The sequence below is a fragment of the Abramis brama genome, assembly GCF_963993115.1.
Source record: "Abramis brama genome assembly, chromosome: 12".
NCBI classification, from domain to species: domain Eukaryota; kingdom Metazoa; phylum Chordata; class Actinopteri; order Cypriniformes; family Leuciscidae; genus Abramis; species Abramis brama.
In genome coordinates, this window is record NC_139974.1 from 28982052 (window position 1) to 28999424 (window position 17373).

General features: G+C 38.3%; 1 protein-coding gene across 3 annotated transcripts; it reads right to left on the bottom strand.

Moving 5' to 3' along the window:
• Positions 1-3489: 3489 nt before the first annotated feature.
• mgat1b (alpha-1,3-mannosyl-glycoprotein 2-beta-N-acetylglucosaminyltransferase b) lies at positions 3490-14492 on the bottom strand. Of its 3 annotated transcripts, none has more exons than XM_084130880.1 (3): positions 14091-14492; positions 6671-7575; positions 3490-5478 (listed from the first exon to the last, which is right to left on the bottom strand). In XM_084130880.1, the coding sequence occupies exons 1-3, from the start codon at positions 14098-14100 to the stop codon at positions 4777-4779; spliced, it is 1617 nt and encodes a 538-aa protein (XP_083987006.1). In that variant the 5' UTR covers positions 14101-14492; the 3' UTR covers positions 3490-4776. The 3 variants fall into 3 exon arrangements, with proteins under 3 accessions (XP_083987006.1, XP_083987007.1, XP_083987008.1); XM_084130881.1 differs by lacking the exon at positions 14091-14492 and adding an exon at positions 12994-13118; XM_084130882.1 differs by lacking the exon at positions 14091-14492 and adding an exon at positions 8024-9167.
• Positions 14493-17373: the final 2881 nt, after the last annotated feature.

Below are 17373 nucleotides of genomic sequence, written 5' to 3' on the forward strand. Positions count from 1 at the left end.
TGGGGACTACCGTCCCGGCAAGATAGAAATTGGAAGTCTTGTGAGAAGCGAGAACGAGAAGCGAGAAACACGAACTGCTTTACGGCAATTCGACATAAACACATGCCATATGATACTGTGTATGATGTATTACCCACCTCGGCCGGCTACGATAATAACATATGCACATGAGCAGTGGTAGAAAGGGGGAGGAGGGTGCCTCAAGTGAGTTTTTTTTACGACTGTGTTGTGAAATATACGGCCCACAGCTGTAGGGGGAGCTCTTTGAGAAAACACGCGACAACAAAAGTGAAGATCAGCGAAGAAATTACTAGAGTTGCCGAGTTCTGCTTTAACTCTGCCTCACTGTGTATTATCTCTCTCCGCTTCTTTTAATATTCCCTGTTTCTTCTCCTCCACAGATAGCTGCTACCTAGCAATAACTTCCTAAAATACTTAAAGTCAAAGTTGACCTAAAGTAATGACTATGAAACTGGGGGGGTGGGGGGATTACAGTGAATGTCAGATTTGGTTAAATGTTGTCATGCCATTTTCATTTGGCTTTAGTCATGGGAGATGCATAGCCTACAAGGGATATTGTATGTGCTATATAGGTAGGTATTAGGTGCACTATGTGCATCCCAAATGACGTAAGCCAAATGAACATGGCATAATAGTGAATTGAGAGAGAGGGAAGGTTACCAATGGTTATACCGCAGTTAGGTCCGGTCTAATTACACTGAACAAAATTATAAACGCAACACTTTTGTTTTTGCCCCCATTTTTCATGAGCTGAACTCAAAGATCTCAGACTTTTTCTATGTACACAAAAAGCCTATTTCTCTCAAATATTGTTCACAAATCTGTCTAAATCTGTGTTAGTGAGCACTTCTCCTTTGCCGAGATAATCCATCTACCTCACAGGTGTGGCATATCATGATGCTGATTAGACAGCATTATTATTGCACAGGTGTGCCTTAGGCTGGCCACAATAAAAGGCCATTCTAAAATGCAGTTTCATCGCACAGCACATTCCAACAGATGTCGCAAGTTTTGAGGGAGCCTGCAATTGGCATGCTGACTGCAGGAATGTCCAGCAGAGCTGTTTCCCGTGAATTTAATGTTCATTTCTCTACCATAAGCAATCTCCCAAGGCGTTTTAGAGAAACTCGTGTTCGTGAGGATGTTCATGGATATCCACGAACATCCTCACTCTCACTCGTGCTATATTGCTTAATAGTAGCATGCGGTGTAGGCCTGTATGGAAGAAATATAGGGAGAATTACATAAATACAAATATAAAACAGGTTAATGCAACATTACAGGCCATATTGGTATTTATTGTGATCAACAATTATATTCTAGCCTTCGTTGAGGACCATTTGGAGGTTTTTGTCACCACCGTCAGACTGTACGTCACCACCGTCAGACAGAAAACCTGATGGTGGTGACGTATGACGGTGGTGACAAAATATACTCTTTCACATGATATGCATGAGTTGTTCACATTAGCCATCTTTTTTTCCTCTGTTGCTATCTACTTCAGACCTCTTCTTAAAAAGTATACATTTATGTCATAATCTAATCTAATGTTTTTTTATACAAAAGAGACGGTGTTGACATGTTATGGTTGTGACAGTAGCAGTGTCCAAAAATATGAACAAGTCTAAGAGAAATTAGCAAACTTACAGGAGCTTGAGTGATCTTGAAGCATGCAGAACAGTTGAAGGTTTGAAAATGGGGTCCCCAGGAATTAAGTTGACCTTGTAGTTGCCTGATTTTATTGCTTTTTATAAATATCTGACGGTGGTGACGAATATGTGGGACACATTTTGAGCAACCACAAAATAATTGTAATATGTATTAAAAACTACAAACAGTGAGGTTTGAACAATATTTACTATGTACTCTTTCATGTGGTAAAGATATTTTTCAATTTAATTATTACGTTTTGTTTTTTTAATCAAGTTGAAATGATTATCTCCTATCCGAGGACAACTGATTTTGTAGGCAATGGGCCAGCATATAATCATTAAATTAATACAAATTAAAAATAAACCTATAAAATAACCTTACATATGTGCAAAGGACCCCCTGATTATAACCTTGATTCTTTTTATTCATGAAAATGTTATTAATTTCCAACAGAATTAGCACTTTTCTTCGTGGGACATGTTTTATCCAAATTCCCAAGAATCAGTGTTTTGCGTTCTCTCACATAAGTTTTGTGTTCCCCCAAGAAACTCAAAGAACTCAACTTTTGAATGCAAAGTTTCTTCGGTAACGCAGAACATTTGCAGGTGAACGGAAAATAATTCAAATTAATTTCCTCCAATCACCATGTCCCTTTAGTTTCCGTAGCCCCTCATGCATGTAACCCACAACAAAAACAAACAAATATACATGCAATAAGGGATGCAATTGTTAGAAACTGCTTTCAACTGTTTCATCTCTGATGAATGTGCCATTGTAGTTCATATACAGTGTTTTAAAAAAACCACTTAAAATTAAATGTATTATTTTTGTTTGATAAAAATTGACTGCTTATGGGGGATTATTTTATGGTGCCAACATTTTTTTACTTAACTGTACTGAAAGTCTTAAATAGTTAATAGTTAAACTAATAAATAACAAAATAAAAACAAATCATGTGTATATATATTACACGATACAAATGTTGTATTTTTCGACCAGTTTTGCTATTTTTAAAGCAAAAAAACTACATATTGTACCTTTAATTAATGGAACTTTAAGGTTGTTAGTGATAAAATAAATAAAAAAAATTATTAAATTCATAACGATCAATTCACAAATGTATGTTTTATTTTACATGGATGGAGAAGATGAAATGGTTAGAGTTGTTGTGCAGTGCATGAGTTGGATGTCCATCAACTGGACTTGTGTCATCACCTCATCTGGTGACCTAGTTTTGTTTGCATAAACCAAGTAGTTCAAAACTAAAACAGCTCAGTCTGGCAAAATTTGAGACCAGCTGCTTATTGTTCCAGGAGCACCTTTTTCTGAGGTAAGAATTGTAAAAAGTGTTCCCAGATTGGCATTTTCCCTTTTCCACCAACAAAATGGCTTGAAAGAGGTCTGACATCAGCTCTTTGAAACAGTTGTCAAGTGTGAAAACAAACATTTAAGTATTTTCATTTCAACTACTTCTCCCTGAGCTGATGTGGCTATATGATCCACAAATCAATTAATCATGGTTGATTCAGATCAGATGAATGGCTATAAAAACAAAAAATGAATGTCCAATTTATCTAATTCGTAACATACATCCTTTGGCTTTTCTAAAGTTGCTGGTGGTAAAGAACAGGAAAAGAACAGTAAAGTCAACAGCAGAGAACCATGAGACAGGAAGTCAACAGGACACAAGAGGAGTAGGAAAGGAAATCTGGAGCGACGGCTGAATAGATGCTGATATGGGGGGTTTGGACAAATGATCCCTGGAAGGAAGTCACCAGATAAAATATAAAACAGGAAAAAAAACAGCATATAAGGTCAAATATCAAAATAGTCTGTTTTATTCTCAATGTAATAAAGTTATAAACATGTCAGGCAGTGGTTTCACACTTCTTCATACTGCATTTGCATTAATATCAGATCATTTCTCTCCCAAACATTTAAATACAGTACATTTAATTAAAGTGTTTCCTCTCATCTCTGGGCTACTGAAATCCGATCATTCATCCGTAAGAACATGTAAAGCGATTTTCTATGACCACTGGTTTTGCAACAAACCTACAACATCTTTAAAAAACAATAAGAGCTCTCCAAGGCCAGGAAGAGCAGTTAAAACAAAAACAGGTTCAAGTACAGTACTTCAACAGAATGGCACAGAAGAGATGTTGTCCAGAGATTTGGTATGTCAGTTACACAAGCCTTGAATAATTTCTGCCACAAGCTTGAACTTCATAGATTCAATGGTGCTACAGTCAAATGAACAAGTCTGCTCATTTATATGAATGCATCAATCAAATTAGACAACAATTATACACAATTTTCATTTATAATTATGTCAGGGACTAATAAAACTTAGACAAATGGAATTTTAACACTCAGATTGGTCTTTCAAAGGCTGAATCTCACGAAACTTGTCAAGAAACATCTGGATATTGGGTTGTTTTTTCTTAAAGCAAAACATTATATTACTATATATACACAGTAATACTGAATATTTAAAAAAAGTTTCCAAATCATTAAATTAATGGTGGGGGGGGGGGATATGCTTATGATTAAAATAGTCACACAAAAAATGGATGGACACAAGAACAGGCTTAATTTTTCTTCTGTATATATGCAAATATAAAAATATTCTCTTCTTTTGATTTTGGAGTTAAATGTGAGTTATCGTGAGATTCTCCCAAAAGACACTGTGGTAAGATAAAATATAAGACCTCTTGTATGCCTTTTGCATTGATGTTAAAAGCAAAATAATAATAAAATCAAGTAATAATAAAAAATGTGATCATTATTCTTCATATCATAATAAGCGATTCTGCATAAGAGCTGTTTGCAGCGTAACTCCACTATTTTCTCTGAGGGAAGATTGTTGCATGATTGCTGCGCAAATACGATGCACCACCTTTTGTGCTGTTCCCAGCATGCCTGGAAGTTCTTCCATGACAAAACAGCAGTTATTTTATACTCACATCTTAGCTTTTCTCAACTTTTTACACCCTGCTTCTGTTTTCTTTGGTTTGAGAGGGCGTTTCTCTCCTCCTTCACTTGTAACAATAGTTGTGAGTTTTCTATTTCTTGTCTTTTGTGGTTCAAACCTCATCCTCCTCAGCTCCAGCTGGTGTCATATTTAGTCCAGCCCTCAGGGGGACCCAGATAAATTCTTCGTCCACGGGATATGAAGCTGACTACGCCCCTGTAACCGGCACGGGGAACCCCTGACTTCAAATCGTCCATAACTCCCAAGTTGCGGGCCAGCACTTTAAAGCTGTCTCTACTGGAGTACTGAACTCGAAATGGCCCAGAACCTTTCAGGCTTCCACCTTGTTGTAGTTCCTCCACCTTCACCAAAGGGGCGACATACACTTCTTTTTCAAAGGTTTCATCGTACTTCTCCTTGACCAAGTAGGACAAGTCCAGTTTAGTGAAAGGCACAAATTCAGTATTGAGTTTTATGTAGCGCAAATACTGGTCAAAAAATTGACCCAAACTGACGCCTTTACGGCCGAAAGTTATAGTCCTCGAGATCTCGGGACGAATGCACGAGCGGTCCTTCCGCTGCTCGGGTTGCCGCATCCAGTCGTCCCAGAATGCCTTGGGCCACTTGGGCTCCAACTCTGCCCAGACTTCCTTCAAAAGCATCCATCCGAGGCCAGGAAAGAAATCTGTCCGGTAAAGGAGGTCAGCCTTGCCCGGGTCAACCAGCCCATCCCGTCCATTATCATTCCAGGCGGAAATGCACCACAGTGTCGGATCCGAACTCAATATGGGGTAGAGCGCACGGAAATACTCAAAAAAGTCTGGGGCCACCTATAAGATGAAATAAGAGCAGTTTTAAGACATTAAGATGAACTGATGATGAACAAGAAACTATTCCTAAACTATCTGGACCGAAACGGCTAGTTCACTCAAGGTCCTGTCGGTTTGTTCAGCCAGTTGGCTGCTTTATAACAATGTACAAAATATGTGTTTGGGCCTTAGGTAATCTCAATGGTGCTTCATTAACTATGATGCTCAGTAGAACTTTAGAGTTAGTCCACTGACCAGTTAAATGTGCTAATCAAATAAGTATATAAGTACTAGTATAAGTTCTACAACTGAAAAAATATTTGTCCGCCAAATCAAAGTCATGTGGCGATCACAAGATCTGGTGCAACCAGCATGCAGAAAAAGGGAAATGATATCATAGAGAGGACCCTGCGGACACTCATGACTGTGTATTAAAGACAGTTATGTTATTTGGCGCTTTGATTTGGCTGACAAATATTTTTACAAGTGCAGGATGTGGTGCAATTCCCCAAAAGCATAATGAAATTTCATTTGTAAAAAAACCCCACGTACATTTACATGTATTTAAGATGTAAGGAAAGTATGTTATTACTTTTTACTTGGTTATTTAATTTTTTTTTTCTTCTTGAAATTATAAAACCACATGTATACAAAGAGTACACTTTTGTATACACTGATGTCAAAGATTTGTCCATGCCATATTCATGTATAACTCTTATTTGTCATTGATTAACTCCATTTCACCTTGAGTATGAAGGTTTTCTATTTCAACAAATATTGTAAATTCAACATCGCCACGACAGCCATCAAAGGACACAGTAAGAAGTATGCAAAAAACATGTTTGCCTGAATAGCAAAAGTTAAACAAGGACCTTGATCTCATCCTTTAGAGAACTCATGACAACAGAACTGGAGCTTTTACCGCTGTCCTATTAATGGGTTTTTGGGTGCATAATGCGTATTAGACTTTGTAATCAGTTCACCTGTGAGAATTTCAAAGGAAAGGGTTCAGAAATGTGCAAATGAAAATATTCCCTGTGAGCGAGAGAAAAGCTCTTTTCAAAATTCCTCTCCATGAATTATAAAAGAGGAAAAATGTGACTTACTTTCAGATACTATTCAGACCTGGTTAACATCTAATGATGCTCAAATGCAGGATGAATATGACAACATTGAGTACTAGTCATAAATGACAACATATTCATGATCTTACCTCCAAGTCGTCCTCCACAATGACCACTGTGGAGTAAGCAAAGACATTGAACACTTGGTTCAGAGCCCAACGGTAGTGCCTGGAGATCTTGTAGTAACCCTGGAACTTCCTGTGATCAGGTCGCACTGGAATGTCTGCAAGATCCGGTTGGCTGATGTGGGTTATCTGACTGCCATAGGAGCCAATCATCCTTGCCGTATCTGCATGGCCACAGTCCTGGCTGACAATGATTGGATAAAGCTCAGCAGAAGGACGGTACTGTATCAATTTATCCAAACTCCTCTTCACTGTTACTCTGTCACAGGCAATGACGAGAATTGGGATAATGATTTGAGGGCTTGGCTTAGTATGGCCTACTTCATTTTCTGCAATTTGCTTGTTTTCTTGGTCCAGCTCCTGCTCCTTCATGACCAGCCGAGGTGGCGTAACCATTAGAGTCTGTGTATTTTTCGTAACAGTTTTTGTATCATCTACAATTTTATGACTTAGAGGAACTGCAGGAATCTGCTGAAGTTTTTTCAGCTGCTCAATGTTCTTTTCATCTTTTGTGTCCTCAGATTCCCTCTTTCCCAATTCTTTCCGCTGTTCCCATAGTTCCCTGTGACTCTGTATCTGTTTGAGGAGCTTCTTCTGAGTCTCCAGTTCCGATTCTACTTCTTCGGCCAACCTGATCACTTCAACGGCCAATCCGTTAGTTCCACCCACTTTTGCTCCCCATTCCTCTCCGGCCCCTGGTTCAGCTCCGCCTCCCTCACCAAGTCGGCCAATGGGAGGCCTCCCCCATAAGAAGAGGAGGAGCAAGGCGTTCCAGGCGACAAACAGAAATGCTCCACACAAAATAAGAGATCCTTTCTTGCGAACCATGGTCCAGTGACACCACACAAGGGACTGTAGTGAGGAAAATGCTATAAAAACGGGGAAAAGGAAGATATAAATTTAAAGATGAGGATAAACCCAAAAATAAATAATCACAGATAAGAGTGAGGTACAGAACAGATTTGGCCTGTTTAATGCCTCATGATGCACGTCTTTTTGCTGGGTATTAATGACTGATTTTGATCAAGTAATAGCAAGAATAAAGAAAATCTGGTGCATCTGAGAAACTTATGTTTACTTTGTATAGAACACAATATTCATAGAAAATTTGTATTGAAAATTTGAAGTGGATCAAAACCTTTAATCAAAGTTATACATGAATTTTGAACAATACCCGTTCTTGTCTTAGGACAAATTTGATTAACTTTTTTGATTCACTTCAAATGTTGACTACTGTATTTAGTTTGATAATTATTTGTATTTTCTACATTATTAAAATCTAACTTCACTATAACAATGTTGTATACACTTACTTACCACTTTATTAGGTACACCTGTTCAACTGCTCATGAACACAAATATCTAATCAGTCAATCACATGGCATCAACTTAAATGCCATTTAGGCATTTAGACATGGTCAAGATGATCTTCTGAAGTTCAAACTGAACATCAGAATGGGGAAGAAAGGTGATTTGAGTGACTTTGGAGGTATCATGGTTGTTGGTGCCAGATGGGCTGGTCTGAGTATTTCAGAAACTGCTGATCTACTGGGATTTTCACACACAACCAGCTCTAGGGTTTACAGAGAATGGTCTGAAAAGAAAAAATATCCAGTGAGTGGCAGTTCTGTGGGTGAAAATGCCTTGTTGATGCCAGAGGTCAGAGGAGAATGGCCAGACTGGGTTGAGCTGATAGAAAGGCAAGAGTAACTCAAATAACCACTCGCTATAACTGAGGTATGAATAAAAGCTTCTCTGAACGCACAACACGTCGAACCTTGAAGCAGACGGGCTACAGCCGCAGAAGAACACACTCTTGTCAGCTAAGAACAGGAAACTGAGGCTACTATTCACACAGGCTCACCAAAATTGGACAATAGAAGACTGGAAAAACGTTGCCTGGTCTGATGAGTTTCAATTTCTGCTGCGACTTTCAGATGGTAGGATCAGAATTTGGCATAAACAACATGAAAGCATGGATCCATCCCTCCTTGTATCAACTGTTCAGGCTGCTGGTGGTGGTTTAATGGTGTGGGGGATATTTTTGGCACACCTTTTGCCTCTTAGTACCAATTGAGCATCGTTTAAACGCCACAGCCTACCTGAGTATTGTTGCTGACCATGTCCACCCCTTTATGACCACAGTGTACATGTTCTGATGGTTACTTCCAGCAGGATAACGCATGTCAAAAAGCTCAAATTATCTCAAACTGGTTTATTGAACATGACAATGAGTTCACTATACTCAATGACCTCCACAGTCATCTCAGTCCAATAGAGCACATTTGGTGTGTAATGGAACGGGAGATTCGCATCATGGATGTGCAGCCGACAAATCTGCAGCAACTGTGATGCTATCGTGTAAATATGGGCCAAAATCTCTGAAGAATCTTTCCAGAACCTTGTTGAATCTATGCCAGAAAGAATTAAGGAGAGCTTGATTTGAAAATATATTATGAATAATATAATATATTGATATATAAATGATATATTTTAAATTATATTTATTAATAATAATTATAATTATAAAATTATAAAATGTATATATTTTTACATATTAAAATTTATACAGTCTCAGTGTTAACTCAGTCTAAGCTCCATTACCATTGGGGAATTTCTGTTGTGTGAAGAGAAGTTGACAGTTTGTCGGAAAACCTGCTGACTACAGTTATGATGAATCGCCCATTGATGCCAGTTACCCACAATTCAACCACAATCTTGTGTGATTGCTCAGACTACATTTATCACTGCATGTCGTATCTTTACTTTCACATCATGTAGTAGTGGTGTTTGGATGAGAAACATTGGGCCATGTAAAGAAGTTTATCGCAGTATGATTACCCTTAAATCTTTCATTCACTAACGGTCTCGCCCATGTTTCATCTGCACAACATCTGCCTTCATCTCGAACACAAATTAGAGTATTTCATTCACCCCACTCCACAGGAGGGCTTTAGGAAGTACAAACTTCCCAGCATGCTTTGAAAACTATATGCAAACCCAGCTCTTGGCAGGCTAAGGGCACTCCAAAGTAATTAAATCTGACGGTTTGATCAGACTGCCGTGCGCCATCATTGCGAGAGAGCACTCCATAATTATCATGACAGTCAATGATGATTTTTTTTTTTTTCACAGTCGGGTGAACTGAACCAAAAATCACCACTAAGATATCACGCTAAAGCCTCCTCCTGTGTTTTTAGAGAAATTCTGGATCCCAATTAGCTGACCACACATGTCTTTGGGCGGCACAGGCAGACTGAGGCTACTAACAAGAGCTAGCCTATTTTTTCTAAGTGGGCCATACCAACGTAATTTGTATACCAGAAAGGAATTTCCTTCTACATGAGGCCTACAATTCCCGAGAGTGAAATTCGGAAAGATTCGGTCTATATGATGTCAGTTTCACAATTCACTATAGTACCAAGTGTGGTTTTATGTTACCATGTGTCATGAATGAACAGAAGTCTGTCATTGGCAAAGAGTCTCTGCGATCTGCCAGCCAGGAAGAACTGAACATCTGCCCACCCTAAAACAGAAACGTGGCATTGCCCAATGGTCCCTGTGTGGATTTACGAGGTCATAAATATGCTTTGAGTAAGCACTTTTTCATTAGACACAAAACCCCTGGCACTCATGAAAGATGGCACAAAATTATACAGGCTCTATCCGCGTAAGAAACACAACATTATCCAGGTGGACTCACTGAAATTGAGAAAGGCAGACAGGCTGACAGAATTGATTCCTGAGAGTAAATACACGTGCAAAGGTCATCTGGAGTCTAATAATCTAATCACTAACTGTAATTTCTACTAATGGACACCTGGATTTTACACAAGCACATATTCATGCTTATAGTCAATATACACAACCGTTTAATTTTTTTTTTAGTGTTTTGGAAAAAAACTCTTATGCTCACTAAGGCTGTATTTATTTGATCAAAAGTAGAGTAAAACTATTTAAAATAACTAATATATTTAAATATATACTTTATTCCTGTGATGCAAAGCTGAATTTTCAGCATCATTACTCCAGTCTTCAGTGTCACAATCCTTCAGAATTCAGTCTAATACGCTGATTTACTTCTCAATAAATATTTTTTAATACTATCAATGTCGAAAACATTTCTGCAGCTTAATATTTTTTTGCAGAAACTGTGATACAGTTCTTTATGATTCTTTGATAAATAGAAAGCTTTTATTTGAAAAGAACAGCATTTATTTGAAATAGACATACATTTACAGTCAATTACAATTTCTTCTTGGTTCGGTTTGCTTTCACAAGGCAACATTTCTAAATGGACCAAAATGTGTTAATAAAAACTCATTTTTCACCTGTTAATGTTCCGGTGTTGTGCCGAATTCTGTGTATTGAGCTAATCCTAACCCCAATCCTAATCCTAACCCTGCCATCACTACATCATGTGTACGGTCACATAATTCGATGGGTCACAGAATTTGGTAGGCCTATAACACTGGGATTGCATTAATAGCAGTCATCCGTCAGGATGGATAGATAACGGATCTGTGGGCTTATTGTGGCTGTCTTTGCGGCTGTCGTTATACTACTTTATCATTTTGAGCATGAATCAAGGACATTCCTACCTTGTACCTATTTTTGAGAAAAGCAATTAGGCGCCATTTTAAAAAAGTCTTTGCTCCAGGTTAACCCACGATACATTTTAAAAGGCATTATCAAAACTGCTGATTTTGACGCAATGTACGTCATCATTACCCATCATAAATTGTGATACAGCCTGGTTCGTTGGGTCAGACTGCTTTCTCACCAAGCAAACAGCTCCAGAGTTCATTTTCAAGTGGGCCAGGAGAACCACATTCTGGCAAACTCAGACTGAGTGTTTCAGTGTAGACTGCCGTTTTTATATGCCTTAACGAACACAAGTAATGGAGTAAACACAACTGGTTCCGAAACAAGTGCTCTATAGGAGCCAGGTGTGAAACAACCTAAAAGTCTTTACTGTCACTGTTGAATAAAAGTAAAAAAAATTACCCCAACTTTCTGAACCGTAGTGTGCACATAGATAAACTAATATTTAACAATAGCATATGTGATACAAAATTGCAGAAATTAGCATTAGCATTAATCTCTCAAATTACCTAAATCTGTTCATCATATAAAGCGACTGTGTCTCTTCAGAAGATAGATTAAATCACTTGATTCATATGGATTAATGGATATGGATATGGATTTTTAACAGTCAGAGTTATGGGTGAATAGCCTTTCAATGGAGGAACAGAAATCTCTCAGATTTCATTAAAATATCTTCATTTGTGTTTCGAAGATGAACAAAAGGGTTTGGATTTGGAACAACATGAGAGTGAGTAAATGATGACAGAATTTTTCCTTTAATTGAAAGAAACAAGGTTAAAAAAATTTAACAATCTGCATCTGAAGCACTGAGGCTAAATCGCTCCACAGGAAATCTACAGCTAAAAACGACCTGCTTTCCTTTCTGACATTAGTCAGATACTGTTCAGCTAGTGAAATAAACTTTTCAATGACAAAGTCCATTCATTGTTTGTGGCAGACACTGAGCCGCACACAAAAGTCAATACAGGGTCATAAGACCGCTCGTCATTCTAAGCACACCACACATGTAACACTGTGAACATCAATCAAACGCATTTCCATTTCATATACTACCAGTGCTAAAGGGTTAAACGATACTATGAAACAGCCTAAGGGTTACAATGTGACAACAGACATAAAAAAAAACACCTAATAAAGTGCTTTGCGCAGGAAAGGTGTCAGCTGTGCCAATAATAACCTCAGTAATCTTCTGGCAGCAAGCAAGTAACTAATCTCCACTTAACCCTTAGTAAAGATGTCCAAGTCTAACTACTCACTCACGAATCTACAATCAGCAAGACAGACGGAACCATTTAGGCTTTGATGGGTTTGAAACTCGCCTCATGCTTTTTCCTGAGGAATAAACAAGACAGAAACACAAACAGTTCCCAGTGCAGTTCTGCCTGCACACATGCTTTAAGCATAAAGTTTCATCAAAAACACCTGGAATCAAATTTGTCCACTAAACAGAAGATTTTGAACACAGGCAAAAGACAAGATTGTACATATAAAGATTTCTAAAGAAAGAACGAGAAAAATGGTAAAACATTATACAAATCAAAAAAGGCAAGAGACGCCAAGAGATCATGAAGACCACAGTCCAAGAACAAATCAACCACAAAGTAAAACAAGATGTCCAAAAGTTGCCTATTTGGCAGTGGATCGTGTGGAACAGATAAGAGGTTATTGTTAAGCATTACCTGGACACAGAGCAGATTATGTTTCCCCGTCTCTCCCCCAAGTATTCACAAGGAGCTGATCGGCAAGAAACAGATGAGCGAAAGGGAGGGGAGTAGAAAGGAAAGGGGAGGGAAGTACTGTACCCATGCAAAGAGCCAACACTGCCAGTTAATGCTCCAAAAAACTTTTAACACCCTCCTTCACTTGCATTAACACGTGACATCCTGAAAGGTTCATTTATAAAGATGGAAGTTCAGCTGTTTTACAGTTCAAACCACAAAATGTAGGAACTAGAAATTAGAAAAGATGGAAGTTTAGCTGTTTTACAGTTCTAAACACGAAATGTAGGAACTAGAAATTAAATCATTAGAAATGTAGGGTTAAACTGGAGAATAAGTTTAAGTTTTTTTTTTACTTTAAGATTTCATCTAATATTTAAATTTTATTTCAGCTTCATTTCGATTAATGCAAACGATTTTTAAAAGTTTTAGTTAACAATAATAATGCTGGTCCTGGTCCTTGAATTTGATTGGCTGAACACATAGCCTACATATTTATTTACTATTAAACTTCTTCCATTTTACGTTATTTGCATAGGCTACGGTATTACATATTACTATTCTATTCGTTTTTAAATAAGTTTCCATAATAGGGACAACTAACAGGATTTTTTTTAAAAGCGCTTAAGAAACTCAAAGAATTACACTACATGAACACAACTGATCCACATGTATTTGCCTGAGAATAGAGTGTTAAGTTAAGTTATAGTGTAAGATGACGTGGCATTGTGGTTTAACTTGTACAACATGCTTGACCGGTGAAGTGTGAGACGCACAGCTGAAGTCTGTCATCACAAACACTAGCAGAAGGTCCAGAACACACACTACTGAGTAAGTTAGACATGATATTAAAGGTTCAACTGGACCGCCTTTCCCTTTTGATCCTCAGAAAGAGATACACTAAACCTGCCTGAAGCCACAACTCATGCCAAAATATGTATTCATAGATGCATTCTGGTCTTTAAAACAGTTTCGCATTCACAATGGGGAAATCACAGTGGTCTTTAATATAACAGTGGCTAACACTATTACACACCACAAACCACGACCGCTCTCACCTTTCATCATCTCTGAACAGGATGGTGTTAAACGGCGAGATGGCCGTGACCGAAGAGATGCAGACCGTCAGAATGAAAGCTTCACTTTTCACTCTTCATCATCATCCTCATCGGTCGCCTTCACTCGGCACTGCTGTCAATATTCGGCTCTTTCCATTCCAGCAGCTGTCGCCCATTTCAATCTCTACCCGTGTGTGTGTGTGTGTGTGTGTGTGCTCTGTCCCGCTCCGTGTTTCACATCCGGTAAGGTCTGCAGCGATCTGAGCTGGCGAGGAGGTGAGAACGTGCGGTTTCGGACTCTGGTTTAAACGTCCGTATTTGCAGTTTTGCATTGATGGAGGGCTTCATTTGACGCCGCCGCTCTGTGTGTGTACAGTCAAAGCGATTCTCCACTTCCGGATTGACTCATTAAGTAGGACCCGCCCCCCTCGCGCTTCCCTCCCCTTCGCCATTTCCCTAGCAACAAGATGCCTTAGCAACCGTCGCGAGGTGGTGATGGGCAGCTGAATGATTGTTACATGCAATAAATCCATAAAGAATGAGTCTCAAGGGGGGGGGAAACTGTCTGGGTCATATCAACCCAATGTCACAATATTAAGAAATAAAAGTATATTTTAGCCTATTTTGGGGATTTGTTAGCATTGTAACATTATTGTTACTATGACAATTAAGAACACTACTGTAATGCTAAAAATGCAAACCTTTTTTTTAGAATTTAAATGTTAATTTTTTTAAACAAATCAGCATTCCCGCAGTAACCCTTGTTTGAAATCTTAATCAGCGTGGGTCAAATTTGACCCCAATTGGTTTCAATAGAATTCCCAAAAATCATACAATGAAAAACAACAACAACAACAAAACCCTATAAAATAGCAAGCCTTTAACATTAAAGGCACAATATGTAACTTTTTTGCTTTAAAAATAGCAAAAATCACTATATCTATGTTATATATATTTTTTAGTTGTGTACTTACATTATCCCGACTGTTTCCAACAACTTTTAAACCAGGAGAAATTTGTAATTTAATTCGAGAAACGTCCCGTTTCTTTATTTCCATTGTGTCGCCGCCAATGCCGTCATATCCGCATTGTCCCTGGTTTCCGCTCGTGCTGCCATGGCAATCAGAGCCGTCTGATAGTAACCAAAGCGACTGACGCGGACAACTTTGTAGTTTGCAATGTCTATTTGCACGCTGTTGTTGTTTCGTTCAAACATTATGGACCATGACAAGCAGACTTTGGATAAAAAAAGGAGAACTAAAACGAGAATCAATATCAGCGCGGTGTTTTCGAGATGCCGAGAGCTCCACGTCCGAGACTTCGACCGCTTCTACATGTACTTTATTAAACAGGTGAGCACATTTACATAAAACTAATCAATGTTATATAGTTCAACAATGATAAAATGTCAGAATATGATCTGTATGTTATTCTAATGTTGATCTAGTTTACTGCTAGTCTCATACAGACAGACTAAGTTAACACATACATTTCAACACATTCAAATGCAGTTTAGTTCCAGTCCTCGGGACCCCTTGCTCTGCACATTTTTAGCGCAATTTTCCACCGGACAAAATTGCGCTTGTTAACTCATGATTTCTGTTCTGTGCGTCTGTGCGCACCAATCTTGCACTTCTATCTACTCTTCAACCAGACCACCTAGAGACTTCGGGTTTTCGGCATTATGTTAAGGAAGGTCTAATCTCGGGAACGCACAAAAAAAATCCAGGAAAAGATTTACTATCTCTTAGTGTTGTGATCCCATGAGGTGAGAAAATTGCGCTAAAACACTCACCGAGTTTTTATTAGGCCTACTTGTTTATGTCTCCCTTATTTAACACACCTGAACCAGATCATCAGCTCATTAGGAGAGACTCCATGAACTGAACTGAGTGTGTCAGATAAGAGAGACATACAAAATGTGCATAGCAAGGGGTCCCGAGGACTGGAATTGAGAACCACTGTGCTAGTGTAATGTTAGACCAAGTGAAACAGCGCTGCGTTACCTCACAAGTTTAATTTGTCTAATAAACTGACCTGTGAGTAGTAATTCTGCGTGTAGTTCGGTAGAATGAAATGTCCGTATTCCTTTTATATGCGCGGGACTCGCGTCGCGTTTGGAGCGGTTTGGAGCTGATAGCTGTCTCTTAGCAATCCCGAACTGCTTCATATCACAGTCATGATAAAAACATCGATGTATTCAGTCATCCATAAACATTATTAGATCGGTCGGCTTGACGTTGACGACAAGATCCATAATTCTTAGCAAATGTTGCGTCATCAATCTACGCCTTTGTTATTGTAAATAGGTTAGCGACCCCTAGTGGCGAAAAATGCCATACTGTGCCTTTAACAAACAATAACAAATGTAGGGCGGGACTTAATTTTGTCCATTGGGAATTGATTGGCTCTTGGATCGTTGTTGTTGTTCGCATGACAGTTTTTCCCGCCCTCACGTCAGTAAACACATCATCAAAGAAGAAAAGAGATGTTGTTGCAAGAGGGAGGGGAAATTATTTTGATTAAAGATTAAAAGGGCATATTAATAAAAAATAATGATGAGCACAGATATTCCATTTATAATACTGCAATATTCCATAAAAACAGGAATTGTCAAGTTTGATTTTCATGTTGACTTTAACACATTACAAACAAACAAATAAAAATGATCATGCTTGAGAATATAAACATGACTATTATAAACAGTAATGCAACAATTTAAAAAAATGAAAAAACATTTTAATATTTTAAAAAGTAAAAAACAGAAAAAAGGTCAGCACACCAAAGCACGAAAATATGCACAAAAAAATAATAATAGTGGACACAGGTTACGTTTCGAGTACGCAGGCTCTTCGTCAGACGACATGCTCATCCAGTCCACTATAGAATTTGGTGTGCCGATTTTTTTCTGTTTATTATTATTTCCTTTGTCGAGCACCCAATCCTAAACATATTTTTCTCGGTGATGTGTGAGCCAAATGAAAGTGGGTCACAAAATTTCAAGCAAAACATCAGTATTTCAAAATCAGTCAAATTGACCAGCAACATAAGGGTTAAAAGTATATTGCAACAAATACTACCATGATGTAGAAATATTTTACTATAACAGTGCAATCGTGTTTGGTCTTTTTCACCATTTTGACAGTTTTTCCCCCCAATATACAGTACATGTGCCCTTTATCTGAATAATGTGGCTTGGTCACTTTTTCTAAACTTGCCATCTAAATGCAAAACATTTTTAGAGGCCTTCAAATGAGAACCAGCCTGTTACTCCAGATATTTC

Bases quoted from the DNA above. Each gene is read 5' to 3' on its own strand.
- mgat1b (XM_084130880.1), bottom strand. The intron at 5,479-6,670 runs GTAAGATCATGA...TTCATCTTATAG, and splicing joins TTGTGGAGGACGACTTGGAG to GTGGCCCCAGACTTTTTTGA.